At 37.0% G+C, this 27,747-nt stretch overlaps 1 protein-coding gene across 24 annotated transcripts in view; it reads left to right on the top strand.

The window, feature by feature from the left end:
- DST (dystonin) overlaps positions 1–27,747 on the top strand; it is a 503,266-nt gene that overhangs the window by 250,166 nt on the left and 225,353 nt on the right. For 12 of the 24 annotated variants that reach the window (XM_045057678.1, XM_019830761.3, XM_019830760.3 and 9 more), the window contains 3 exons: positions 24,330–24,419; positions 24,951–25,049; positions 26,666–26,743. In XM_045057678.1, coding sequence (XP_044913613.1) covers positions 24,330–24,419; positions 24,951–25,049; positions 26,666–26,743 — 267 coding nt within the window. The remainder of the gene's footprint in view (positions 1–24,329; positions 24,420–24,950; positions 25,050–26,665; positions 26,744–27,747) is intronic. The other 12 variants (XM_019830758.3, XM_019830771.3, XM_019830756.3 and 9 more) reach the window with 2 other exon arrangements.

The following is a 27,747-nucleotide window of genomic DNA, read 5'->3' as shown; positions in this document are numbered from 1 at the left end:
TGTCTTGTTTCTTAAATTCCACATCTGAGTGAAATCGTATGATATGTATCTTTCTTGGACTGACAAATTTCACTCAGTGTGATATCCTCTAGTTCCATCCACATTGTTGCAGATGGCAAGATTTCATTCTTTTCATTGCCAAGTAGTATTCTATTATATATATATATGTATATATATGTGTGTATATATATATATACATATATATACACACACACACACACACACACACCACATATACTATATCTATATCTATCTATACATATATATATAGATAGATAGATAGATATAGATATACACACACACACACACACACACACACACACACACCACATCTTCTTTATCCATTCATCAGTTGATGGACATTTGGGATCTTTCCATATTTTGGCCATTGTTAATAGTGCTGCTGTAAACACTGGGATGCATGTGCCCCTTTGAATCAGCATTTTTGTATCCTTTGGATAAATACCTAGTAGTAGTTAAATCATCAGATGTTGGCAAGGATACAGAGAAAGGGTAACCTTTTTGCACTGTTAGTAGGAATGCAAACTGGTGCAGCCACTCTGGAAAACAGTACGGAGGTTCCTCAAAAAATTAAAAATTGAACTACCCTAGGTACTGCATTTAGTTGGCATGTCTCTTTAATCTGTTCTGGGAACAGTTGTATAGCCATTTTACAGACTTCTATGACATGAACATTTTTGAAGAATACAGAACAGTGGTTTATTGGGATAAAATGGAAGATGAAGTAATAGCAAAATGCCTTTTGAACTTAAAGTTGCTTTATGACAAGAAGACAAACTTTTTTCCTTTGAGAGTCATTTAAACACTTGCAAGTGATTTTAGTGTTTGTCGAGAATATAGTAGACTACCTTTTCAAATTAAGGACACCAAATTTTACTCAGTAATTTCATCAGATGATTTTAATTCTATCTTGTGATCAATAGCAATTTTCCTTCTTTTTGACTTCTTTATTCATTATTATCATTATTCTGTCACCATCGCTATCTTTTATTGAATGCTTACCATGTGCCAGATCCTGGACTGGATACATAACATACATGATCTGAGTTAATCCTTGTTTTTACCAGTGAGGAAACAGGGGCTCAGGGAGGCTAAGTTATCCACCCAGCATGAAGTAGGTAGGATGTGTCAGGACTGAGCTTTTTAGTCTGTCTCTACAGAAAAACTTTGTCCTACCACTACATCATGCCACAACAGAATGACACAAAATTAAGGAATGATTAAGAAGAACTGAAGATAGAGAAGTAAGGGAAAAAAGCAATATGTTGGGATACATTGCACTTTACTTGGTTCTGATTTCTCTCAGCCATATCCCTATATACTTTAAGTCTTTGCTATTATGGCTTGGCCTCTTCACATGACCATAAATTTTTATTTGCATTCTTCCCTAATCAATATACTTTACAAGAATTTGGAGATATAGATAAAATTGTACAAAGAAGCCAAGCAGCATTCCTGAAAGTAGTTGTTTTACTTGGAGGAAGGGTATTGACTCAGGCATTTTTGAAGAAGAAAAAAATTACACTTTGATTAGTGGAGCTAACATTCTTTTTTTTTTTTTTTTTTTTTAATTTTTGGGTTTATTTTGAGAGAGAGGGAGCGAGAGTGGGGGAAGGGCAGAGAGAAAGAGAGAGAGAGAAGAAACAGAATCCCAAGCAGACTCCACACTGTGAGTATAGAGCCTGATGTGGGACTCGAACTCACACATTGCAAGACTATGACCTGAGCCCAAGTTGGACACTTAACTGACTAAGCCACCCTGGTGCCCCAGTGATGCTAGCATTCTAAATCATATTGTATGGGCCTTGACATCAGAAGAAGTGTATGCATTCTGTAGTAGGTAGATTAAAGCAGAAGATTTGTTTTATTTGGTACTAGACTGTAAGCTGCATGAGGACAGAGCTGTGTCTGTCTTAGGAAATAGTGTGTCCCTGGAATCTAGTATAGTGTCTGTTACACTGCTGTTTTCCTCAGACCATACTGAGGAATTTGGTTGCTTAATGAATGAATGTAAAGCCAATTGAAACTTTCTCCCAGTTTATAGTATAGTATAGTATAATATAGTATAGTATAGTAACTACTATGACGGGGAAAGTGAAAAGATTGCTTTGGGTAGGAATGAGATAAAAGTTAGCTGGAGGAAAAATAAATTTATGGTGACTTTCTTCTTTTAAAGCTGAAAAGATCTGTTTCATTGTAGGTGTTAAAACTGAGGTTCCAAACAGGTCATGATTAGCAGGGCCAGACTTTCCATGTTCTGACAGCTTTTCATGTTATTTCCACTGTGTAATTCAGTTTTTCTATTTGTGGCTATGAATACCCATATTCATAGATGAGATTAATTTATCTAAAAGTACTAATTAGTTTTGCTATACTTATCCACTATTTTCATTAATTCAGAATTTAGAAGAATATTGGCTAGAGCTAGATACCTTGGAAATTCTTAATATATTAATAAAATTAGTAGATTCTCTGCAGACTTACTGCATGTAAGGGAGAAAAAACCCTTTTTACCTTCTCTCCTTCTAGATTTTTGGTTGGACTGTACAATAAAAAATAGTTTAACAAGAGAAAAGCATACAAATGTATTTAATAAAAATTTTGGGATACAGAAGCTTTCATATGGAAATGAAGGCCAGAAAAAATGATTAAGCCTGAGTGTTTCTATATGAGATTTGATGAAGAGTAGAAAGTCATAGAAAAATGTGATAGCACAAAAGGGTATGAGCTAAGGGTAATAAACTGATGGGAAACTTAGCAAGGCTTAGTTGTTCAGTACATTTCAGTGTCCCTTTGTCTTTAGAGATAAGGATGCTCTTTTCCTCCTGGTACAGGGAGGGAACCTCTCACATGAAGGTCTTGTGACCTGCTTCAGGGAAGAAGATGTGGGGAGTCAGAAAACCCTTCCAGGACTTGGTGTTTTCTAAATCCCTTCACTGTAAAACATTCAGTATGCTAAGTGCTGTTTTTTGGGGTCATGTGCCCTGACCTCATCATGCAGATGTAGTTAAGTTTCTATGTAGGTCTGAGATACTCCTTTGCATAGAATGCAAGAAAGCCCTGTTTCCAGGCCCTAATCAGCGTTTGCTGTAACTGCAGATCCAAGGGAGAATTCAGAAACTAGTTATCAAAGGGGCTGACAGAGCAAGACAAGTAGCAAAGGAGATAGAAGTCAGTAATCAGAGAGGGTTCAGAATTTGAGATAATTTGATAATGAAAGTGGTCAGGGTGTCAAAGGTAGCAGTGGGTCAAGTTCGACTGTTCCATACACTAGAACTATTTGATCTTAATGTAATATAAAAGAAATTTCTGCTTTCTGAAAAAGGGAAAGAGGGATGACTTCAGAGAGAAATTGTTGGAGCTGGGAAAACTATTGCATACTTCTGTTGCATATATGCCCGATGGCACTGAACTATTGATTTACTCTGCTAATATGTTCTTACATTGATGTTTGTGTCAAGAATTTCTTATCAGAATTGTTCACGTACTCTTCTTTGTCATTCAGTAAAACTCCATGGAAATATACTACTGATTTTCAAATAAAATTTAGGGAGACCATGGTATTCATTAAAAAATCAGTTTTTGAGGGGTGCCTGGGTGCCCCTCAACTGGTTAAGCATCTGACTTCACTTCAGGTCATGATCTCACAGTTCTTGGTTCAAGCCCCGTGTCAGGCTCTGTGCTGACAGCTCAGACCCTGGAACCTGCTATGGATTCTGTGTCTCCCTCTCTATCTGCCCCTTCCCCACTCACACTCTCAAAAATAAATAAAAATTAAAAAAAAAATAGGTCAGTTTTTGACTCTACATTCGTACAGAATACTTAACATATGAATGGGGACTTTTATAAGTCATTTTTAGAGAGCTGCATTTCCCAAATGGCTAAAATATGTGGTAATGCTGCTTGTTCTCAGGCTAGCCCACTAGATCTTATTGGATTCATGTCCTGTTTTACAGATGTTAAGAGCTCAAGTCCTGACATCAAGGAGACTTAATACACTAGAGGAGAAAGAGGTCTCCTCCCCTCACCCCCAAATAGGTTTAAGCTTAAACCTCACTCTAAATCTTTATTCCTTAGAATCACCCTCTTTTTTTTTTTTTTTCTAACCCCAGGCCCCAGTGCATGTATGTATCCTCCTAAGGCACTGTTTTTCAGAGTGTTCATGTTCCATCTTGGACTCTCAGGGCAGTTGGTCTCAGTTAGGGTCAGGAGGGAAGCCTGCTGGGAAAGACTGGTGGGAGCCTAATTCACCACAGCCCACGAATGGTAGAGCCCTCTGGCCATCCTGCTGGAAGGTAAATCCCTGGTAGGGTTTCAGACAGATTCAAGAAAAAAAGTTAGTTGTAGGTAGGAGGCCAGGATGGAAGTAGGTTGGCCATGACTGGAATGTGCCTTGGCTTAGTTTTTCTAGCCTATACCTACTTTTTATAGCATCTTTCGTCACTGTCCTTTAGAATCCAGGGAAGGTGGTATATAGTGTAGTGGCTGAGAGCACAGGCTTTCAGCTGAGCTGCTTAGACTCACATCTTCCCTTGACTATTTACTAGAGATGTGACCATGACTTTTCCTATGCTTTTGTTGGCTCATCTGTAAAACAGAGAGAATAGTGCCCTCTTTGTATCTATAGATTTTTAAGATCATCATAAAACTTCAGGTTTGTCCTGTCTTCTGTAGCAGTGGTTAAAATGGTCCTGATGTTTGCATTTTCATGGGATTGCGTCCTAATGTTGCCTATATATTGAAAAGAGGACACTGCCTAAAATGTACAGTTGTGGTGGTTTTATAGTAATATTAAAATAATGGATACCACTTAAATGGTGAATTCTAAATAAAGAATGTATTTTTCATGGTCTGGCAAAGCCTCCCTTTAACACCTTTTTTTTTCCCCCTCCCATGGGCATGACAGTTTGAGGTGAGATGCTATGAGTGTTTGGCAGCTAAATGTATTATTTATGAGCCATCACATCACTGATTGAGTTTGCCTAGATAAAGTAGTTCACAGAGCCACAAACACAACACAGCTTGTGTTTGCTTGAGCAGAGAATCTGACGCTTATGTTTTCTGTAAGAGCACTGGCAGCTTTCTAGTATTTCTTAAACAAACAAACAAAAAGCCCCCCCAGTACGTTAAAATCTCCCAAAAGGAGTACTACCTGCTGAATTCTTGAACAGTGTATAAATCCCATTTCTTAGATATAAGTACAGTTATACCAGAAAGATAAATATTGTTGCTCTGACAAGTTCTAAAAGTAGAAATGTTTCCTGTAGATCTGCTGTCCTGAGTTAATGAGTTTTGGTCCTATCCTTTTATTTCACAATTTGTTACTGTTCCTCTTAATCGTAAAAAATAGGGGCGCCTGGGTGGCGCAGTCGGTTAAGCGTCCGACTTCAGCCAGGTCACGATCTCGCGGTCCCTGAGTTCGAGCCCCGCGTCGGGCTCTGGGCTGATGGCTCGGAGCCTGGAGCTTGCTTCTGATTCTGTGTCTCCCTCTCTCTCTGCCCCTCCCCCGTTCATGCTCTGTCTCTCTCTGTCCCACAAATAAATAAACGTTGAAAAAAAAAATTTTTTTTTTTAAATAAAAAAAAAATAAAACTGCAGGTTATTTTATCAGCAAAAATGGATTTATTCAGGAATAGCAGAGAATTGTAATATGGTACAAGCAAGCTACTTAAAAACAACAACAACAAAAAACATAGGCAAAACCATAGGCAAGTCCAGAGAACAGAGGAGAGGAGCACTATTTTATAGTGGAAAGGGGTGAGTTGGGAGGGCTGTTATAAACAAAAAGTCCCTTGGAGTCAACTGGGAGTTGCAAGTACAGTGGCTTTTCATTGGTTGAGTTGTGATGGTTTCTCATTGGCTGGGCTGTTTGTTGCTTGTTGCTGGGGGAAGAGGAAACCTTTTCTTTCTCCTGCTGGGAGAGTAAAGCAGTAGTAAGAGTAATATTGGCTTGCAAGGTATGTCTCTTCCTGTTGGGTCTGCAGTTGATCACGAGTATCAGGGTGTGACAGGTCTCCTTTTTGGTCTCTCAACTCCATTTTAGTGAGGTTTCCTTTTATTAATTTTCACAGTCCCAAATGTTTTAAACATTTAATTTTTATTTTATATCAACTTCAACTTAAGAAGCTGTTTGCAGACACTTTGATTTTACTTAAGGAAGAAAAATTCAGCTGACTAAATTTGAAGATCTAATTGGCTTTATTAAGCAGTTCATGAATTGGCAGCATCCCATCTAGCAAGTAGAGGGGAGCTCTAAGGAGTCATATTAAATAGAAAGTTTTTATAGGAAGGAGAGTGGGGCAAGGAAGTTATTAGCAAAAGAAAAGATTATTCCAGGCAGGGTCACCTTCCCTTAGGGGGAAGGACTGGGGCTTCTCATTAGGTGGATTACCTCATCTTCCTTTGGGGGATATCAAGGGCTTTTGTGACAGATTACCTCATTGGTGCTGACCAGAAAATTCCTGACTGACCATTTGTGGGGGAGGGTGAAATTGCAATTAGGTTAGGTATTAAGCCCCAGTATTGTGACTTTGCCTGGCCCAAGTGGCTCCATCTTGGGTCTGTGGCTTTCTTTTTAACACTGAGCATTGTATATAGTAATTTTAATGTTTAATCCAGGTCATTAAGTTCCACACTTTTTTCTTGTGAAAACGTAATTTCTTATTGATACTTTTCTTGCTGAATTTAAAAATTAATTTTCCAGAGTTGACAAGATCAGATAAAAACTTTTTTTTTTTTTTTTTTGCAGAGGAGCAGCATTTTTCAAATCAGGTTCCCAGGAACACCAGTGTGATGGTGTGAGATGTCCTGGTGGAAAAAAAAAAAAAAGTTTCCATTGCCAAAAGAATTTGGAAAGCAGCATTCCCTGGTTGAAGAGATTTATGGTATAGATTAGCATATTAAAGACCGAGAACTTCTGTGGTAAAGAACCCTGTTTAATTCAGTGTGTCACAAATTCACTTGGTCATGGATTCTTTTTATCAAAGAGTATCTACTAACATCCCTTTGGGAGATCCTACAGGAGTTTTAAAGTGACTGCTTTTAAGCAAATGTAATTAATTTTAATTTAATTAGAATCCGGATTTGGACAGGATCTAGTTAATTTGGTTGTCATTGCAGGAATATTTTCTCACAGCCTTTCTTATGGGTCACTGATTTTCTAATTAATGGACAACTTATACTTTTGGTTCACTTGGGTTGTAACTGAGCTGTTTTTTTCATTGTCTAAAATTCGCTTATTGTGACTTCCACTCATTTATCTTGGGCCAGCCCTCCAGAATGATAGAAACTATATACGGCAGCTCTTAAATATCTGAAGAAACTATTTTGTCCCTTTTTAGAAAACTTTTCTTGTCAAATTCTATCATTTCCTTTATTAAAAAAATTTTTTTTAACGTTTATTCATTTTTGAGAGACAGAGAAAGACAGAGTGCGAGGTGGGGAGGGGCAGAGAGAGAGGAGAACACAGAATCTGAAGCAGGCTCCAGGCTCTGAGCTGTCAGCACAGAGTCCGACGCAGGGCTCGAACTCAAGGACCGCGAGATCATGACCTGAGCCGAAGTCGGACGCTTAACCGACTGAGCCACCCAGGCGCCCCTCCTTTATTTTATTTCTATGTGATGCAATTTTTATTTCATACGTATCTTTTTCTAGCATATTCTTTTTTTGGTTTTCTCCATTTGAAATATTTAAGACTCTTGAGTTGAAGGCAGAAAATGAGTTGAAGGAAGTCTACCAGGTAATCAGTTATACGGGAAAAGCATGGGCTACTATTATCCATAGAGCCCAAGTCTGTTTTTATCATCCAAATCCCTTTCACCTCTCCACCTTAGTACATATTGAGCTGTTTGCCTATTTACTTATATTTTCTTTCTTTCTTTCTTTCTTTCTTTCTTTCTTTCTTTCTTTCGTTCGTTCTTTCTTTCTTTCTTTCTTTCTTTCTTTCTTTCTTTCTTTCTTTCTTTCTTTCTTTCTTTCTTTCTTTCTTTCTTTCTTTTCCATTGTGGAATAGCTCCTTTAGTCTTAACTGTTTTCCAGTTTTTCTGCAAAGACATGTATTGCTTTTATTACTAGAAAAGAGCAAGTTTTATAAAAACCTTTGCTTCAACTCTTAACTTGCTACAGCAAGAGAAGGCAATTGAATGATTCATCTTCTTTCCTAGAGTGACGGACTGATAATGATTAAGGGGCTGCTTGCTAGTCCTAAAGGTGTTTGTGTTTCAACCTGGAACTCTTGGTGGGGGAGGGCTTAGAGGTGTACTGCCTCAGGGCCAAATCTGGCCACAGCCTATTTTTTGGTACCGTGAATGAGGTTAAGAATTGTTTTTACATTTTTAAAGAATTGAAAACAAAAGAAAAATAATATTTTGGGACACATGAATATTGTATGAAATTTCAAATTTGGTGTTTATAAATAAAGTTGTATTTTTAAAAAAAAATTTCAATGTTTATTTTTTGAGAGAGAGAGAGAGAGAGAGACAGAGTGTGAGCAGGGGAGGGGCAGAGAGAGAGGGAGATACAGAACAACAAGCTGGTTCCAGGCTCCACGCTGTCAGCACAGAGCCTGACATGGGGCTTGGGCTCACAAACTGAGTTCATGACCTCAGTCCAAGTCAGATGCTTAACTGACTGAGCCACCTAGGTGCCCCTATAAATAAAGTTGTATTGACTCCAGCTGCTACCATTCACTTTTGTGTTATCACATCATATGACCTTAAAACCAAAAATATTTACTATTTGGTTTTTGTAGGAAAAGTTTCTTGATTCTGGTGGATGGAATGGTTTTACATATATTTTAGGAAAGGTTTTGTGTATATTCACTTTAGTGATGAGATATGACACCTTGTGTTTCCCTGAATCCCTTTATGAAGGTAGCATTCCTTTCCTATATGTAAGGCTAGCTATGGTTCTGTGAATGTGATTTTATACCATAGCTGCTTTTCTGAATGAGCTTCCTTCTTTGGTTTATTTTAAAATACGGCGTTGAAAAGGCCAGCTCAATATAATGCTTTATTAAAGCAAAATTTTATTTCTGTGATTATCCTCTTTGAGTCAAGACAGTCACGGAGGATAATATGCATTGCAAATGCCACTTCAAGTAGCAAGTTCAATGAACAATGCTGATAGAGTGGATGAAATGTTTCTTCTATCACTTAAATTAGAGGTTTCCTACTAGATTAGTGGGTAATCCTTTATGATTATTGTATTTGCTTTTTGCTCTTTTAATATATACCTCCTTTCTGGCATAAAGGTTTTATAGTGGTTGGCATTGACAGCTTTTCCAGCTTTATTAGTACTATGATCCGCCCTTTTATTTATTAATTGATTATATTTATAATAATTTTTCAGTAAGTACAAGTCACGCTCTTTTTATTTTTTATTTATTTTTATTTTTATTTTATTTTATTTATTTATTTATTTATTTATTTATTAAAACGTGCACTTTAACGTTTTTTATTTATTTTTGGGACAGAGAGAGACAGAGCATGAACGGGGGAGGGGCAGAGAGAGAGGGAGACACAGAATCGGAAACAGGCTCCAGGCTCTGAGCCATCAGCCCAGAGCCCGACGCGGGGCTCGAACTCACGGACTGCGAAATCGTGACCTGGCTGAAGTCGGACGCTTAACCGACCAAGCCACCCAGGCGCCGCGTCACGCTCTTTTTAAAATGTATCGTAGCTGAGTATACTGATGCATTAGAACAGTCTAACATCCTGTCCTATGTTCTGGGCACTATTATTAATTCTTGTTGAATTGTTGTGAGTATAAACATTTCTCATGTGCAAATGTTGCTGCCATTCATTAACTCGAAGGAAGTGTGATCAAAATATTTTTAAGAACATATTTCCTTGAGGTATAATTTACACGCAGTATTCATTGGTTTTAATTGTATAATTGAACTATTTTTAATTGAATGATTAAAAAACCTTTTTTTTTTTTAATGTTTAGTTTTGAGAGAGAAAGAGTGTTGAGTAGGGAAGGGGCAGAGAATGGGAGACACAGAATCTGAAGCAGGCTCCAGGCTCTGAGTTACAGAACCCGACTTGGGGCTCAAACTCACCCAACCTTGAGACCAAGCCGAAGTCGGACGCTTAACCGACTGAGCCACCCAGGTGCCCTTTTAATTGAATAATTTTTAATAAACACAGAATTGTGCAGCTCTCACCACAAGCAAAATTTTACAACATTTCCATTACCCCAAAAAGAAACCTGTAACTATCTGCCCTGTGCACCCCACTCCCCCTGGCCCTAGGCAACCACTGATCTATTTTCTATCAATAAGATTCACGTTTCCTGGATATTTCACAAAAATAGAATGTGTCCTTTCTCTGGCTTCTTGCACTTAGCACAATGTGTTTGAGGTTCACCATGTTGTAGCATGTGTCTTCATTCCTTTTTGTTGTCAAGTAGTATTTCCATTCTAAGGATGTGTTACATTTTGTTTATTCATCTAAAAGTTGAGTGGCATTTGGATTGTTTCCACTTGGCTATTATGAATAATGCTGCTGTAAACATAAACATGCAAGTCTTTGTATGGTTATGTTTTTTCACTTCTTTTGGATATTTATTTAGGAATGGAATTGCTGGATCATATGGTAAATCTAGTTTAACATTTTAGGGAATGCCAAACTGTTTTCTAGAGTTGCACCATTTTATATTTCCCCTAGCCATGTGGGGGCAGGGGTGGGGCTTCCAATTTCTCTAAATCTTTTCCAGTACTTACTGACTTTCTTTTTGATTTTAGCTATCCCAGTGGGTACAAAATGCTCTCTCATGTGATAGTGATTTGTATTTCTCTAATGATGTTGAGCCTCTTTTCACACGTTGATTGCTCATTTGTGTATCTTCTTTGGCAAAGTGTCTATTCAGATCTTTGACTATTTTTAAGTTGGGTTGTGTGTCCTTTTATTATTGGGTTTTCTTTTACCACTTATGCCCTTGGTGCTATATATAGGTAATTTTTGCCTAACCCAAGGTCAGAAAGATTTGCTCTTATGTTTTCTTCTAGCAATGGTATAGTTTTTAGCTCTCACGTTTTGGTCTCTGATCCATTTTGAGGAAAAGGTTCTTTTTGCATGTGGATATTGAATTTCTCAGTATCATTTTGTAAAGATTCATCACAGAATTGCTCTTCTGCTCTTTCTTTTGTCAAAAGCCATAAATATGTGTGTCTCTTTCAGGACTTTATTATGTTTCAGTGATCTTTATGTCTATTTTTATTTAAAACATTTTGTTATAGATTAATTATTAAGTTCTGATAACCTGATTTATCAGAACACCAAACTAATTTAGATGGGTTCAGGAAAATACTTAGACGGTTGGCATGCCAAAATGAACATTTCTCCTCTGTGTGTTAATCATTCAGCAGCATTTATTTAGCTCCAACTGTGTGATAGGACATGAAGCTAGGTACTAACTCTCATAGATGCCATGATAGGCCCTGGGAGCAAAGACAGATCCCTTGCTAGGAAATGGCCCAATGGAGTTCCTGATCTGCTTTCTCAGTTGCTCTTTTCTTCCTGTAACTGGGCAGGCATTCAAGGGCCCACAGCTGAGGGCATGCCTACGTTCACAAGCAAAGTGCAAATGACTAATCTTTTATTTATTGAACAAACCGTCTTTGAATGTTTACTATATGAAAAGTACTGTGCAAAAGCATGCCACATTTACAATGAGGACCTAAGACAGGGCCCTGTCATTTTAAGGGGCTTATGTTTGAGTACATCATGTACATAAAACGATTCTATAAGGAAAATGATTCCTGGTGTCCTGGAATAAACCATGGAATATATGAACATAGAAGAGAAGCCTTCTTAGTCTGGGTGGCATTACAGGTTGACCTGGAAGGGAAAAGTAAGATTTCAATAGCCAGAAGAGGAGGGGGAGCAGAGCAGCATTTTAGGTTAGAGGGAATACCATGAGTATAAGTGGAGAGAGATGACAGGGGTAGTTTCAAGAATGTGACCTCAAGCATTCAGTTTAAAAAAAAATTTTTTTTAACATTTATTCATTTTTGAAAGAGACAGAGTACAAGTGGGGGAGGGGCAGAGAGAGAGAGGGAGACACAGAATCCAAGGCAGGCTCCAGGCTCTGAGCTGTCAGCACAGAGCTCACCATGGGGCTCAAACTCACGAACTGTGAGATCATAACCTGAGCTGAAGTTGGACGTCTAACTGACTGAGTCACTCAGGCGCCCCAAGCATTCAGTTTTCTTTTCACATTCTCTTCGCCTTTGGGATTAGAAGGAGAGCTCTATTGTTCAAGCACTGGCCTATACGTCTTGCACTATACGCACAGCTGTGTCCTGTGGTTCACCTTTGCACATGTGGTCTCTGATTTGCTAGGTGTTACTTAGCTCAAGCCTACTCTTGGTGAGTCTTGTCAGTTCAAAAGAGAGAGTGCTCAGAACTGAGGCTGGAGAGAAAATCACTCACACTTAGATTTGAGGCTCCAGTATGAGGCATAAATACAGCATCTCCTCTGGTCGTGAACAGCTGGGAGGATTAGCCGTTGAGTATTTGTGGTGCACAGACCTTGGTTGAGTAAATGGAATCTGGAAATTTGGCAAAATTGTAATGTCATTTAAGAAGTGAATCAACTTGAAGAAATTAAAGACATCTTTGAGAGTTTTAATCTTCCTACAGAAGGTATAATTCTGTTACAGGGATTACTTTTAACAACAGTTAATAGAACCTCTGTCAAAAAATTTTTATTAGGTGACTAATAGAATAAAGCTGTGTTTGTAACTCTGTTCAAAATTGCCAGTTTCCTAAATATGTTTTTCAGTGTTTTTATTTTGGAAATATACATCATGGTACTGGGGAGTTGGAATTTCATCTGGATTTAAGGAAGCTTTTTTTAACAGGGAAGAGGTGTTAAGCATCAGCATGGATTGTAGCAAAGATAGAGGAATCTCATCATCTAGAAGTATCTTTAAAAATAGTTTCATTGTTCATCTCCCTGTGACAGTTGTCTTGGTCATAATCCAGGGTTATTTCAAAGGTTTAATGTAGAGGATACAACCAGTTGTTCTCAGTGGTTTGTCAGGACTCGAGGAAATGGGCTTATGTTTAAAGAAGAGTGAATTAATTTATGTATAAAGTATCAGAGAGTGTCAGAGTATTGTAAAGGCCTTAAAACTATAAAATATGGGGTGCCTGGGTGGCTCAGTCAGTTAAGTGTCTGACTTTTGGTTTTGGTTGGGGTCATGATCTCATGGTTTGTGGGTTCAAGCCCCACGTCAGGCTCTGTGCTAACAGCATGGAGCCTGCTTGGGATTCTCTCTCCTTCTCTCTCTCTCTGTCTCTCCCCTGCTTGCTTGCTCTCTCTTTCAAAACAAATAAATAGACATTAAAAAAAAAAAACTATGAAAGAAGCTACTGAGAGACCCCATAGATTTTCCAGCCCTTGATACTTAAAAAGAGATGAAGCTACCACTTGTGTGATGGCCTCCCTTGGTAGTCTCTTGCCCAGTGCTCCGAAAGGGAAGTAGCCGGGGTGCTGTGACCAGGAGATATCTGCACTTGCCGGCTCCACCTTCCCTGGCCCCTTCTCCACAGGTGGATTTGATTACTCGCCTAGCACTCCCCCTTCTCTATGAGGGCCTTGCTTCCTCCCCAGCTTAGAGCCTGACTCCTATTGCAAGCCTTCCAGCAAGTGGCTCACTGTTTGCTTGAGGACTGGCAGAAGCATGCTGGACATCATCCGTGAAGTAAGATGAAGTTCCTTTTTGAAGGCTTAGCCGATGCTCCGTTTTTTGTGTGTATGCTGAGATAGTACCTATTTTTTTCTATAAGCAACGGTGTTGTAAAAGGTATTTTCTTAATTTTTATTAGTTTTAAAATTCCAGTATAGTTACCATACAGTGTTATATTCATTTCAGGCATACAGTGTAGTGATTCAGTAATTCTGTACATTACCCAGTGCTCATCAAGATGAATGTACTCTTTGATCCCCATCACCTATTTCACCCATGCCCCCACCCATCTCCCCTCTGGTAACCATCTCTGTGTTTTCTATAGTTGAGAGTCTGTTCTTTGCTTTGTCTCTTGTTTTCTTTGTTTCTTAAATTCCAAATATGAGTGAAATCATATGGTATTTGTCTTTCTCTGCTGACTTATTTCACTTAGTATTATACTGTCTTTTTCCATCCGTGTTGTTGCAGATGGCAAGATTTCATTCTTTTTATGGATGAGTAGTATTCCATTTTGTGTGTGTGTGTGTGTGTGTGTGTGTGTGTGTGTGTATACATACACCACATGTTCTTTATCCATTTATCTATCAATGGACACTTGGGCTCATCCATAATTTGGCTATTATAAATAATGCTGCAGAAAACATAGGGGTGCATATGTCTTTTTGAATTAGTGTTTTGTATTCTTTGGGTAAATACCCAGTAGTTCACTGGATTATATGGTGATTCTATTTTTAATTTTTTGAGGAACTTCTGTATTGTTTTCTACAGTGGCTGAACCAGTTTTTATCCCCAAAAGTGCATGAGGGTTCTTTTTTCTTTACATCTTCAGTACTTGTTGTTTCTTGCGTTTTTGATTTTAGCCATTCTGACATGTGTGCAGTGATAACTCATTGTGGTTTTGATTTGCATTTCCCTGATGATGAATCTTTTCAGCGTCTTTTCATGTGTCTCTTGGCCATCTGTATGTCTTCTTTGGAAATGTCTGTTCATGTCTTCTGCCCATTTTTAATTGGATTACTTTTGGGGGGGCATTGAGTTATATAATTTCTTTATATATTTTGGATACTCTTTATCAGATATCTTCAGCCATTTAGTAGCTTGCCTTTGAGTTTTGTTGATGCTTTCATTTGCTGTGCAGAAGCTTTTTATTTTGATGTAGTGTCAATAGTTTATTTTCACTTTTCTTTCTCCTGCCTGAGGAGACAGATCTAGAAAAATGTTACTATGGCCAGTGTCAGAAAAATTACTGGCTGTGCTTTCTTCTTGAGTTTTTATGGTTTCAGTATCTCACATTTAAGTCCTTAAATCCATTTTGACTTTATTTTTGTGTATGGTGTAAGAAAGTGGTCCAGTTGTAAAAGGTATTTTAAATGGTGCCACAAAGAGAGAGGACAGTTCTTTTTTGGGGACAAGTATCTACTTAATTGTTGAATTACTGTGTAACATGTCAGCCATTGACACTCTATAGGGCATCAGACAAATGCCCCAAAGGAGATAATTCAACTCAAAAGTATTCAGTAAGCAGGTGCCATAACAAGCACTTTAATCAGAATTGTGAAGTAGCTGACATTTTTATTTGTCACTTTTCTATATCTCTTTCTTGGACTCTTCTGTCCCCACTCACCAGCTACCCAGAGTTCTCCTGCTGCCTTCTTAGTGTTAAAAGCTCTTACTCTGGAATCCTACCATGCCCTGCACTGCAGTGCTTCCTTCAGACTCTCCGCCCACCCCCCTCCTCCCAAAAAAGTTATGCCATCTAATCATCAACCATGTAAGGTTTCTCTGAAATTGATAATGGGTGTGAAGAAGAAAACCAGTCAGATGAAGTGACTTGGCGTTAAGGGGCGAATGACTGATAGGTTTCTGTATTCCAGTAGCTGTCTTCATTTTCATATGGGAACTGAATATATTTACCTGAATGCATCACCATTTTCTAGTAACTAATCTGATCCTGACTTATGATACCGGTGTAACCTTCCCAGAGTCCTTAAGTGGGGATTTATTGAGGAAATGCACATTTTGTGAACTAGCTGTAAATTTTGGTCATGACTGTAATTTAAATAAAAGGAATTAACAATTTAAAAGAATTTACATGATTTTTACTGAAAAATATGCACAATTCTGTTTCAAACTTTTTCATTTGAAACTAGAATTTGAAAATACAGTGGAATCTTTCAAAATGTTGGTGGTGAAGGGTAGGACTTTGATGCTGTAGTTACAGACCATCTAGGTTAAATAGGCTTAATTTATGTCTAGTTATGTTTTTTAGGAGTTGGCACATATGAACTCATGTAGTACCTAGCTATTATAATAGTATTCTGCTCAGCTGTCATGATTTGTCTTATTAAATTATTATTGTTGTCACACATTTACATCAAAATTTAGTTTTTAATGAAAAAAAATTTAGTCTCATTGACTAGCTTATTAATTATTCATTAGAAGTATTGTGATTATAGCCCTCCCCACTTTGGCCAGCCTTTTGTTTCTTTTGCCCAAATTGTGAGAATGTGAACCAGAAAGAGGTGAGTATAAAAATGCCAGTGATGAGGGGTGTCTGGCTGGCTCAGTTGGTAGAGCAAGCAACTCTTGATCTGGGATTTGTGAGTCCAAGTCCTGTGTTGAGTGTAGAGTTTAAAACAAAAATGCTAGTGATTGGTTCCTTCTCTTTATGTTATTATTGAGAGCTGCTCTTGATAGAATAGCTTTTACCGTGATGTTTTTCAAGTCATAAATGGTTTAAAGAAAGATATATGTAAGTAATGAGCTAGGAGGATACTTGAAAAACTTCTAAAAGGTGATACCATATCCTCCTGCCAAACATCATTAGATTTTACCCTTGGTGACAGAATACTGGACAGAAACATCTTTTAAATCTCAGCTAAAATAGTGCACCCCATCCTTCCTTTCCCTACTCCATTTAAAGACTACGTGGAATGGATAATGCTGGTTTCTTTATAAATCAGTGTTCATTAGTCTGACATTATAGTACAGAGGTTGTCTAGCTCACATCTTTAATAAAAATTAACTCCAAAAAAAAAAAAACCAGTGGACAGATGCAAAAAAGTAAGTAGAGTAATTGATTTTTGAATTTATTTTTCTCTTTCAGTGACATTATTGTAATTGCCCAGCACAAGAACTATACAACTCTGCAAGTGATCAAAGATCTCCAGGCTGATGGGGAGATACACACAAAAATAAAATTTCCCCCATCTTCCCTTAGAGGGAAGAACTGGAAGGAAATGTAGAGGATTCAAACCCAGACTAAACCAAACCAGAACCAACTATCCCAAACCCAAAACAGATTTTTATGGAAAATAGTTGCACGCTTTAAAAATTGAAGGAGCCTTTTGAAAAGATTCCTATGATAATAGTGAAACTGTGCAAAAGAGAATATAAAAAATATGTAGGTGAAGACTAAACTGTTCCCAAATCTTAAAAGTGTTTATTAGTAAAATAAATGCTTTTATTTTATTTAACCATCTAATGTTCTACCTTTTAGTGAAAGACTAGAGAAGACCTTTTTGCTTTTGTTTTTTAAATTGATCATAGATTTATAAACCTGAAAGTTTAAAAGAGAAATCTTCTTTGTCAAAGAACTTACTGGCTCCAACATAAAGAAGACAGATTATTTGTACTGCCCAGGATCAACATTGATTTGTTTTAAACGCTTCCTTATTTTATTCATTAATACCTTAAGATTTATGATAAATATCTTTATAGTTTTATAAAACAGTAAAGAATATGAATTAAGTATGGCCTTAATGCTGACCTAATATATTTACTGAAAAAAAACCATGACACCCCTTTTATTATAGCAGACAAGGATATTTCCCCATTATACTTGTTCGTACCAATTTAGAATTTATAGTAATTTAAGTAGAATGTAAACTGTAGCTTTTATTCTTTCACAATTCTTGAAGAAATAGTACTGGAGTAAAGAAAACTGTTCAGATAAAGCAACTAACTGATGCAGGCAGGCTGGTCCGAGGACCCAGAGGGGTCCCTGCAGGACCAGCCAAGAGGATCTTTGGCTTCTCACAGGATGGAAATCAAACAAGAGCCATGTTGGGGCACCTAGTGGCTCAGTAGGTTAAGTGTCTGACTTCAGCTGAGGTCATGATCTCACGGTTTGTGAGTTCAAGTCCCACGTCAGGCTCTGTGCTGACAGCTCAGAGCCTGGAGCCTGCTTCGGATTCTGTGTCTCCGTCTCTCTCTGCCCCTCCTCCGCTGTCTGTCTGTCTGTCTCTCTGTCACAAATAAATAAACATTAGGGGCGCCTGGATGGCTCAGTCGGTTAAGCGGCCGACTTCGGCTCAGGTCATGATTTTGCGGTCCATGAGTTTGAGCCCCGTGTCGGGCTCTGTGCTGACTGCTCAGAGCTTGGAGCCTGTTTCAGATTCTGTGTCTCCCTCTCTCTGACTCTCCCCCGTTCGTGCTCTGTCTCTCTCTGTCTCAAAAATAAATAAACGTTAAAAAAAATTTTTTTAAATAAATAAACATTAAAAAAAATTAAAAAACAAAAAAAAAAAACAAGAGCTGTGAGCTGACAGGAAAGAAGAGCCGAGTTTATTGACGACATAGAGCAGCTACAGACAATGGTGTCTAGGAGACTCAGGAAAAGGAGCATGAGTCTCATCTTTGCTTAGGGGTCTGGAGTTTTTGTTTTTTAAAGATTTTATTTTTGAGTAATCTCTATACCCAATGCAGGGCTCAAACCTACAACCCAGAAATCAAGAGTGGCATGTTCCAATGCCTGAGCTGGCCAGACACCCCAGGGGGAGGGAGTCTGGAGTGTTTAACTGAGGTCGGTGGTCTGGTGTACATGTTCTCTCAGGCATCCAGGAACTTGTCCAACTAGGATGAGTGCTCAAGTGTCCTCCATAAGTCACTAATGCTCTGGAGCCAGGGGTCTTGACATCAAGGTGTTTGGAGTCAGTGGTCTTGGAGAACATTCATGGCAACCTACCTGGTCACTCCTTAGATGTTATCTATTGGTTGGAAGACTCCAAAGAAATCATTAACTCCTTGTCCTTTATTAGGAGGATATACATTAAAGCGTGTGTAAGAGGGGCGTGTAGGGTCTTAGTAAGAACAGAAGCATGAAAAGAAGCAAAGGAAAAAAAAAGCCATCTCTTTCTTTTATGGGGTCCCTTTGGTTTTCCTGTCTCATAATTACCCAAGAATATATATTGTTTTTAAACATATCTGTGTATTTTAAAAACATTAGTTACTTATCACTAGTTAGTAAGGTAATATATTGATAGATTAATTTTATGTTTGCTCCTCTTCCCTATTTTTATTTTTTGAACTAGAATTTCTAAGGATCTCTCCCAAGAGAATGTGGTAGCTTATTTTTCATGAGTGTATTGGTTTGAAGTAAAAAAAAAATTGCATTGAAAAACATTTTAATTCATAGTTTTCACTGAAGCTGACTGTCCCTCTTCTCTTCACTAAATTAGTAGGCTGTGAGGCGATCTTATTTGGGACAAGCCTTCTTTTATTATTTATGTTCCTTCCTAAAGATAGCTAGTTGTTTTCCAGAATACTGTATCCTTTGGATGTAGGACTTCTTTAAGAGAGGACTTTGGATGCTTCTTGTGGCTGCTGTTGGGCCCCTTGCTGTGCTGGGATGTGTGCATTTTACCCAAGATTTACTGATAGAATGCTCCCTCTGCTTTTTTCTGAGAGACCTTTCCTCATTATTGTGTATAGATTTGACCCTCAATAGCTTTATCTGTGATTAGGGTTTAAGATAATACTTTATTTTACTTTATTTTTTGCTCAAGATAATACTTTACAAGGAAGCTTTTATATTGGTCAGAGATACTGAGTCTTTGTTCTGCTTAAGAGCCTTCTGTGGTTCTCTTTGCTCAGGAAAGGTCTGAGCTTCTTCCCAAAGTGGCATGCAAAGCTGTCACGCCGGGTCTCCCAGCCCACCTTTCCCCACCTCACCTTCTGCCTCTCCTTTCACTCATCTCACAGGCTGCTTTCCTTCCTCGGAGCTCACAACACAGTTGTGTGCATGTTTGCCTGGTTGTCTTTGTTCCTGCTCTTCCCTCCTCTTGGAACATTAAGCTCTTTTCTCCATTTCTGTCACCTCAGTCTGAAGGCTTCGAGAGGCGGCACTCTCTTATTATTCATCTTTGTACCCTTACAAGTTAAATGACACCCGGGCATGTAATGGACGCTCAGTAAAGTTTTAGTGACCTGAACCGAACTGCAGCTACATGGTAACTTTAAGTTTAAATGTGGGAAGTAACATTGTGGAATTTTCCTAGATTAACAACAACCACTACAAAATCAGACTTTTAAAAAAAGCAGTCTTAAATGTATTTAAATGAACAGCTAGATGATGATCTTATCTTCAAAGTTGTATTTGACTTAGGCAACAACAAACCAAACAATCAAAAGTTAACAAATTTTCAGAGTGGGGTTTTTGGTCATTTAAGCCATTTAGATGATGTAAATTCTGGCAGAATATATACATAAATATCTTAAAAATGAATTGCAGTATTGCTTATGTCATCATCACTATCACCTTGTTTATAATCTCTCCTGGTGTGCCCTCCCCACCATTTTGTACTTTATTTTCCCTCCTTAGGATACTCTTCTTAAGCAAAGGATTAGTGCCCTCTAGGGGTGAACTGCAGATGCGATGCAGTGCGCACCTTTTAAAAAGCACTGCAAATTCTAGAATTGTATGAAATACAGAAAATGATGCTTCATCCTTATTATGTAATTCAAGTTATATAATTTAATCCCAGAGTATCTCAGACTGCTTTCACTTTGCTCATCACTTCCCGTAGCACGATTTATTCAGACAGTTCTTTTGCCCCACGGGGGAAAATTTCCAAAATGAGAAGAAAGAACGTTTTATTAAAAATTGAAGCAGAAGGTTAAGACTGCTGGCAGTTAGTATAGTCATCTGTGAAGGAAAGTTACCAGGCCAAATGTCTATGACTCAGGCTTAGGACAAAATAAAAAGCTTTTCTGTGTCAGTTTAACTATTTAATTCCTTTTTTTCTTTATAAATTGGTCACTAGATCAGCTATTTCTAGAGAAGCCCAATTATTTCCACTCATTTCATCCACAACCACTCATTCCCCATAATGCAGATTTGCTGACTTTTAATAGTTGATTAACATTTTCTTTCATCCCATTCTTTGGTGGTCAGAAAAATGAGCAAATACAAGCACTTGAACACAGACAACCTCAGGTGCCTAGGAATAGTTCATGTTGTGTATGTATTTGTATTTATTATTATTACTATTATTACTATTATTATTATAACTCCTTTTTTTCTTAAGATTTTATTTTTAAGTAATATGTACACCCAAGGTAGGACTTGAACATACAACCCTGAGATCGAGTCCTATGCTCTTCTGAATGAGCCAGCCAACTGTCCCTGTATTTATTATTGTTAATAACAGTAGCATTTGCTTGACATAGCAAGATAAAGATGATGATAATGGTATCTCTTGCAGTTGTGTAGCATTTTTTATATGTAGTATTTACGTGAACCTTCAGAATAATCACTTGAGGCAGGAAAAATAGGCAGTATAGCCTCAGGATTTTTTCAAGTATTACAGAAATTAAATTAGTGTATTTCTGTATTCTCTCCTAAAATTCTTAAGAAATTAAGCCATAAGACTTAAGGACAGCTTTCCATTGTACCATTTTCAGATCACAGAATTTTTGTTCTCTGGTTTAGAGTAGAGGCCTGTGTGCAAAGTTTTATTTTGAAGATGAGAAAATTGAGGCCTAGAGAGGATAGGCAGCTGATGCTAGTTCATGAGACCCGTGGCAGAAGCAAGACTAAAATGCAGGTTTCCTCATTCTTTTTTCCCTTATTACATGTTTTCTTTTTTCCTAACTTGGTTTTGCATGGCATCATATTATTATTATCCTTCTCTACACATATCTAACTTAATTTTTCTTTACTGTTGGCATATATATGATGATGAAAAATGGCACCTGATTTTGGAAATTGTCCCTGATGTCAGAAAGAAGGTTTAGTTTGATTTGGCAAAAAGCAAGTTGTGAAATTGCCTTCCTATGAAATAAGTGTTCAGAATCACACTTCATCTTTAACTGTCTGAGAGTGAGAATGACAAAGGAAGTGGATGTGGATTGAAATGTGGCTTTGGCAGTGCGTGGGCGGGTCCAGTGGACCAGAGAGCATGGAATTCTCAGCACTATGTGTTAGTTCCTGTCATGGCAGGCCACATCCTGATCGTGCGCTGAGAATGTCAGACCTGTACAATAAAGTCATTTATTTTGAGAGATTAAGCCAGGATCAGGAACTACATAGTATTATTTATATAAATGTGATCTCTTTTAGGTTCAGGCTCTTTTAGAGTTAGGCTGCCTTCTCGTTACACTGGAGATGCACAGGGAAGTACTTAGATCTAGATGGCATTGATGTGCAGAAATTGATAAGCGTAACTCTTCTGCCTTGTTTTTAAGTAGGTCCTTAGTCTTGTAAATTAAATTCATAGTTTGGAATGGGACTAAAGGAATTCTTACAGTGCTCCAATGAGTGAGTAGAAAAGTAAGCATTAAGGGTGCTGGGTGACTGTCAGTTGACTCTTGGTTTTGGCTCAGGTCATGATGTCATGTTTCGTGCGTCAGGCACTGCTGCCATTGTGGAGTCTGCTTGGGATTCTCTCTCTCTCAAAAGAATTAAATAAACTTTAAAAAATTAAAAAAAAGAAAAGTATTAGTACTCATTTCTCTAGGTTGCTTATTTGCATGCATATGTGTCATGCGTGTGGTAGATGTGTTCCTGAAAATATTCTTGAAAATTGATTCATCTCTGAAATATAATTGAGAACCTGAGGGGATTGTCATTTAATGGTATCCCAAATGGAAGGGATAATCACTTTATAACTTTTTTGGATATTTACAGATTTTCTAAATTAGAACTGCCTAAAATATGTTATGCTCTTTTTTTTTTAGGAAACTGAAACATTTTTTAAACTATATTTTACTGTTGCATCGTTATCTTGTGACACCAAAGATTCAGCTGATATCTCTCAGGAATTAGGAAATCAAAATAAAATGTCAGTCTGTGAAGATGGGGACACTTGTTTTAACGTAATTTGACTCACTTTCAGTGTTACTGGACATTTTATAGGTACTATTGATATTAGCAGTTATTTAGAGCTGTTGAGCCCAAGTTTAATACTTACATTATTTGTAGCTAATGATCCCTAGATAGGTAATCAAATATTGAAAAGTTCTGTGATTTAGGCAAAAACACATAGGAATTAGTAAGTTTAATATGAAACAAGGGAATTTTTCTTCATTAATAAAAAGTATTTTCTGACACAGATAAACTGCAAAATATGTATGTAGTCAACTAAGATAATAAAATGTAATAGTATTTGAAATTTTTTTAGGATGAAAAACTTAACCATCAAAAGTTTGTTTCCAGTTTACTTTAGCCCTTGCTTGTTATGCATTCAGATAGTTTTGATCATAGTTTAGATCTTGTTATTATTTTGTGCTGTATATTCACTTGACATTTTGGAAATGCAGAGAAGTTTGACTTATATGTACAAAACCTTTGAGAGTTTACCACACCAACTGGCAAGCATATAGGGCTTGTGCCCTATGTGTGATGTAGGTGGGATTCTGGTCTCTGCCTCTGGGCCACTTTCTTAACTCTTTTAATGAGATCAACACAAAGTAATGCAGTCTGGAATCACTAAAAGGTGAGAAAATGAAAACATGCCAACCCGCTGTGGAACAGCCATCTTAATAGCCTGCTTTGACATTTGTCTCTCTAGCACAAACCTTAGAGCAGGCCAAGTATTTACAGGAGATATCCCTACTTGGCAGACTGAACAAAGCTTTTGGGAAATCTTTGGTGTTTTGTGCTCTAAAGTCACAAGCTTAAATCAGGCCTGTGGAATGGAGGAAGAAGCTATTATAGATTAGGTGTTAACTTTGTGCTAGTGTTAATGTGGTTATAAAAACCCCCTGTCACAAGAAGATTTATGTTGTGCACAGGATGGTTTGGGCAGAGGTCTTCTAACTTGACATACATGAATTAAAAATTTTTTTGAAAAAAATATAGAGACTAAGGAAATTTCAAAAATAGTAAGAATATAGTCTCATGGGCCCTTCACCTAGCTTATATTTCTGGAATTTTAAAGTGTGGAACGTGTATATCTGGCCTCCTGGATCTAGTGGCACAAAGAATAGGAAGAAAGACCAGCTCGGGTTAGGGGGAGGGGTGAAAACTTGCTTGTCTTGCTAAGGTGGCTCTGGCTGTTATATCAGGAATCATGAATAAGGTTATTGCCATTGCCTGTATTTAAAAAATTGTAACCGTATGTAGTTGTCCAAGCTTATTTATAGTAACTCTGGTATGTTAAAAACATAACAATTTTGTTTGTCTTTAGGAATTACTAATATGAAATTTACTTTTTTTAGTTTTTTTTAAATTCAAATTTAGTTTTTAAGTAATGAGAAAATCAAAGTGAAAATATTGCTGCAAGAATGAACACTGTATGAGGAATGTTTCCTACTTGTCCTTGTTCTTGTTTTAGTGTTAAAGATGATCTACGTTCTAGACCCAAAAGTTAAATTGCTTTTCTTTGTGTAGGTTCGAAAACATGTGAATGATCTCTATGAAGACTTAAGGGATGGACACAATTTAATCTCTCTTTTAGAGGTTCTTTCGGGAGATACCTTGGTAAGTTTTAAATTTCCTAATTTAGTTTGAAGAACACGTAATGCTGTCTACGTAAGGACCAGTGTGTTGTTGGTAGAGACTGTTCAGATTTTTGCAACATTCGCCTTTAGAGCTGTGAATTCTGCCTGAAAAAAAGAGTTCTGGTTAGATTCCTGATCATTTTCAGACTTCAAGTGATGTGAATTTGGGAGATTGAAGCCCTTTGACTACTTTGCTTATGTAATCAGTTCTATAATAAAACTACTATTTTTGTTCTTGCTTCTTTTTTTACCTTTGGGTTTTTTTGCTTAGCAGAGGTTGGATGCATAATATAACCACATATTAAAAGACTCACAAATAGCAAGGAAATAAACATTGCTTTCTGGAAAATGGTCTAACCCATTCCACAGGTGTCATTTCCTTTTTTGTGAACATTACTTCCCCTTCTTGGTTACTTGTTCTCCTTCATTATGTTCTGTTCATGCTCTTCTTTTCATTTCTGGTCTGTCTTGTGTCTTTGCTGTCCTATCTTCTGTCTGTTATATTCATTAGCCAAGGGAGCGAGATTTTTTGAAGACCTTACGATTGGTGAGTGCAACAGAAGCATGCGAATATGAACAGCATGAGGATGTGGAGGATGAGGATAAGGGGGTAGGTGTCGGCCCCCATAACTCGACTAACCTAGCCATTACAGTGCGGTGAGCGCTAACGTGATAGAGAAGTAACCCATGGGTTCGGGCTCCTTTTTAGAAAATTATAGAAAGGACCAAAACCCATAGTGAGGTAGATGTGTGTGTACCAAAAAAATTGGACAAAGGAAATATTTTCTCTTTAAATTTATTTAGACGTTACTGTGCAGTGCATGGTAATTGAACATATGTGATTGAATTATATGATGCCATTTTAGCTAAAGAATTTTACATGCATTTTATATAAATGTGGAAATCTTGACAACTAGCCTGCTAATTTTTATGCAAATTTGTTCCACTTCTGGAATTTATATTTCAAATGTGGCAACTATTGCTTTATTTGAAGGGACTTATGGAAATTTATTTCCTATTTAAGTTTATGCTTTAAATCATACTGGCAATAGGTATTTGATGGACATTATTTATGTATTTTCTATGTCTTATTTTTATTTAGAAGGGGGGAAAGTTTTAAAATCTGGATTCCTGGTAGAACCTATAGAACTGTTTCATCTTCATGACACTTAGTTGACTTCAGCCCACCTTTGCAAGACAGATAATGCTTCTTTTGTCATCTACATCCCAAGTGCCCCTGATTTGGAAATTGTGCTTTTTTTTTTGGATCCATTGGGTGAATTTACCAACATTATTTCTACCTGTTTATGTAGAACCTATTTTTCCGTTCTGTACTCTGCTGTCTTTTCATTATGGTGCCTTGGCTCTCAATATTCATATTTGAGAAGCTAAGCTGTCAGTGTTTTTTTTCTTTTCTTCCTTTTGGGAGATTTTATGTGAAAAATTTCAACTCCATTCTTTGTATTTTTGTTAAGCATCTTCTCAGCTCTATCTCCTTATGTTTTCCGTCTGCTAACTTGTTACATTTCTCAAGGAAAACGGCACCAACGAAAAGAATTATGGATTGCCAGTTTTCCTGAGATCATAAACAGTCATGTCCATCCCTAAGCAGTAAAACTATTAGAGTCCAACTGATTTTGTGAAAAAGCTAAAATAAAATAAAGAGGAAATATATGGCTTTAATTGCTTTTTTCTCTTCCTCTATCATGGCTAAGTAAGACTCCATCTTTCTCCTTCTTGGTGATTTTTATACTAACTGCATGCTACTTTACCTCATTTTCATTAACATGCCATACATATATAATTATAAAAACCCGCTTGACAATAGACTTTATTAAGAAGGCAAAATGGGGAATGGTATTTAATTCTTTCTGTGCATCCAAAGCTAATAAACTGTAGGCTAGAATTGTAGTATAATGACTATAAAAAGTCTGTATGTTCTGTGGCATTTTTTCTTTTCCTTTTGTTTAAATAAAGCAAAATGGAATAAAGCATATGTTTAAATTCAATTTCAAATAATACAAAACAATTAAAAGTATTTAATGTAATTTAATTTAATTTTAATTTAAAAAATCTAATGGGTTTACCCAAATATTAAATCCTGTTTTGATATGTTAAGATGAGCATAAAGTATATTTATAGAGTATGCATCATAAGTGTATTTAGCATGGTCAGTGGTATCAGAAACTATAGTGTTTTTTATACCCTGCATTTTTCTATTCTTAGCCCAGAGAAAAAGGTCGGATGCGTTTTCACAGACTACAGAATGTACAAATTGCACTTGACTATTTGAAAAGACGCCAGGTATGATGTTTTTCAAAGACTATAATCATATAAACATATGTGATGGAGTACGTCTAGATAGGAACATGTCAGGGGATGAAACGGTTACATTTGTCAATTATAATGTTTAATTTTGTGCTTTTGAGAGACAAATATTTAAAAATATGTTCAAACATTTGCTCCAAAGAAAAGGAAGTTAATAGTAGGTGTAAGCCCACAGGAATTATAAGTGGCTGCATTTCCATCTGAATAAGAGCTACTGATTTTCCTTCTGTTAGAATTGGAATGCTTTGCCTAGGAAGTTAATGACCTTTTAGTAGCAAGAGAATGTTAAGAATGCCTATGAAAAGTTCTTAGTAGTGGGGCAATACTTTATTATTTATACTTAGTATATAAAATTATTTTTATAAAAAATAGTTGATGGACTACTTTCAAAAAACTTAGTGTAAGCATTTTTAATACTTAGTGGTACGACAATATTTTTTTTTTATAAATAGATAATATTGGGTAATTAAAAGGAGTTAAAAATAAAACAACAACCTCCAACTAACTTGAGGTTTTAGAAGCAGTCATGGTTAAAGAATGAAAACCATATTGGATATGATCTTGATTTGGTGGCATTGTGGTATTATAGTGGTATAAGCCAAAATATTGGTAATTTTTCAAATAGTAGAGAAAAGGAAAGAAAGAAAATCAGGGGAATGGAAAATTACTGTGAACAATGAGAAATCAGAGGTGGCAGCAATTTAGCTTGTTAATGGAATAAGGAAAAAAGGAAGGGAGGAAAATGGGGAGAGGTAAACACCATTTTTTTTATTCATTTATTTAGTTTATTAACATTACAGTGATTTATTTAAACTCAGATAAACACTGCGTGCTTAAATATGTTAAATGTTACTTTTATTTACCTTATTATTCTTTTTTAAAAAATATTTTTGAGGTTTATTTATTTGGAAAGAGCAAGAGAGTACAAGTGGGGGGTGGGGGTCATAGAGGAGAGACAGAATCCCAAGCAGGCTCCACAC

The sequence above is a fragment of the Felis catus genome, chromosome B2 (assembly GCF_018350175.1).
Source record: "Felis catus isolate Fca126 chromosome B2, F.catus_Fca126_mat1.0, whole genome shotgun sequence".
NCBI lineage: Eukaryota > Metazoa > Chordata > Mammalia > Carnivora > Felidae > Felis > Felis catus.
Note: the sequence above shows the minus strand (reverse complement) of the source record. Positions and strands in the feature narration are given on the sequence as shown.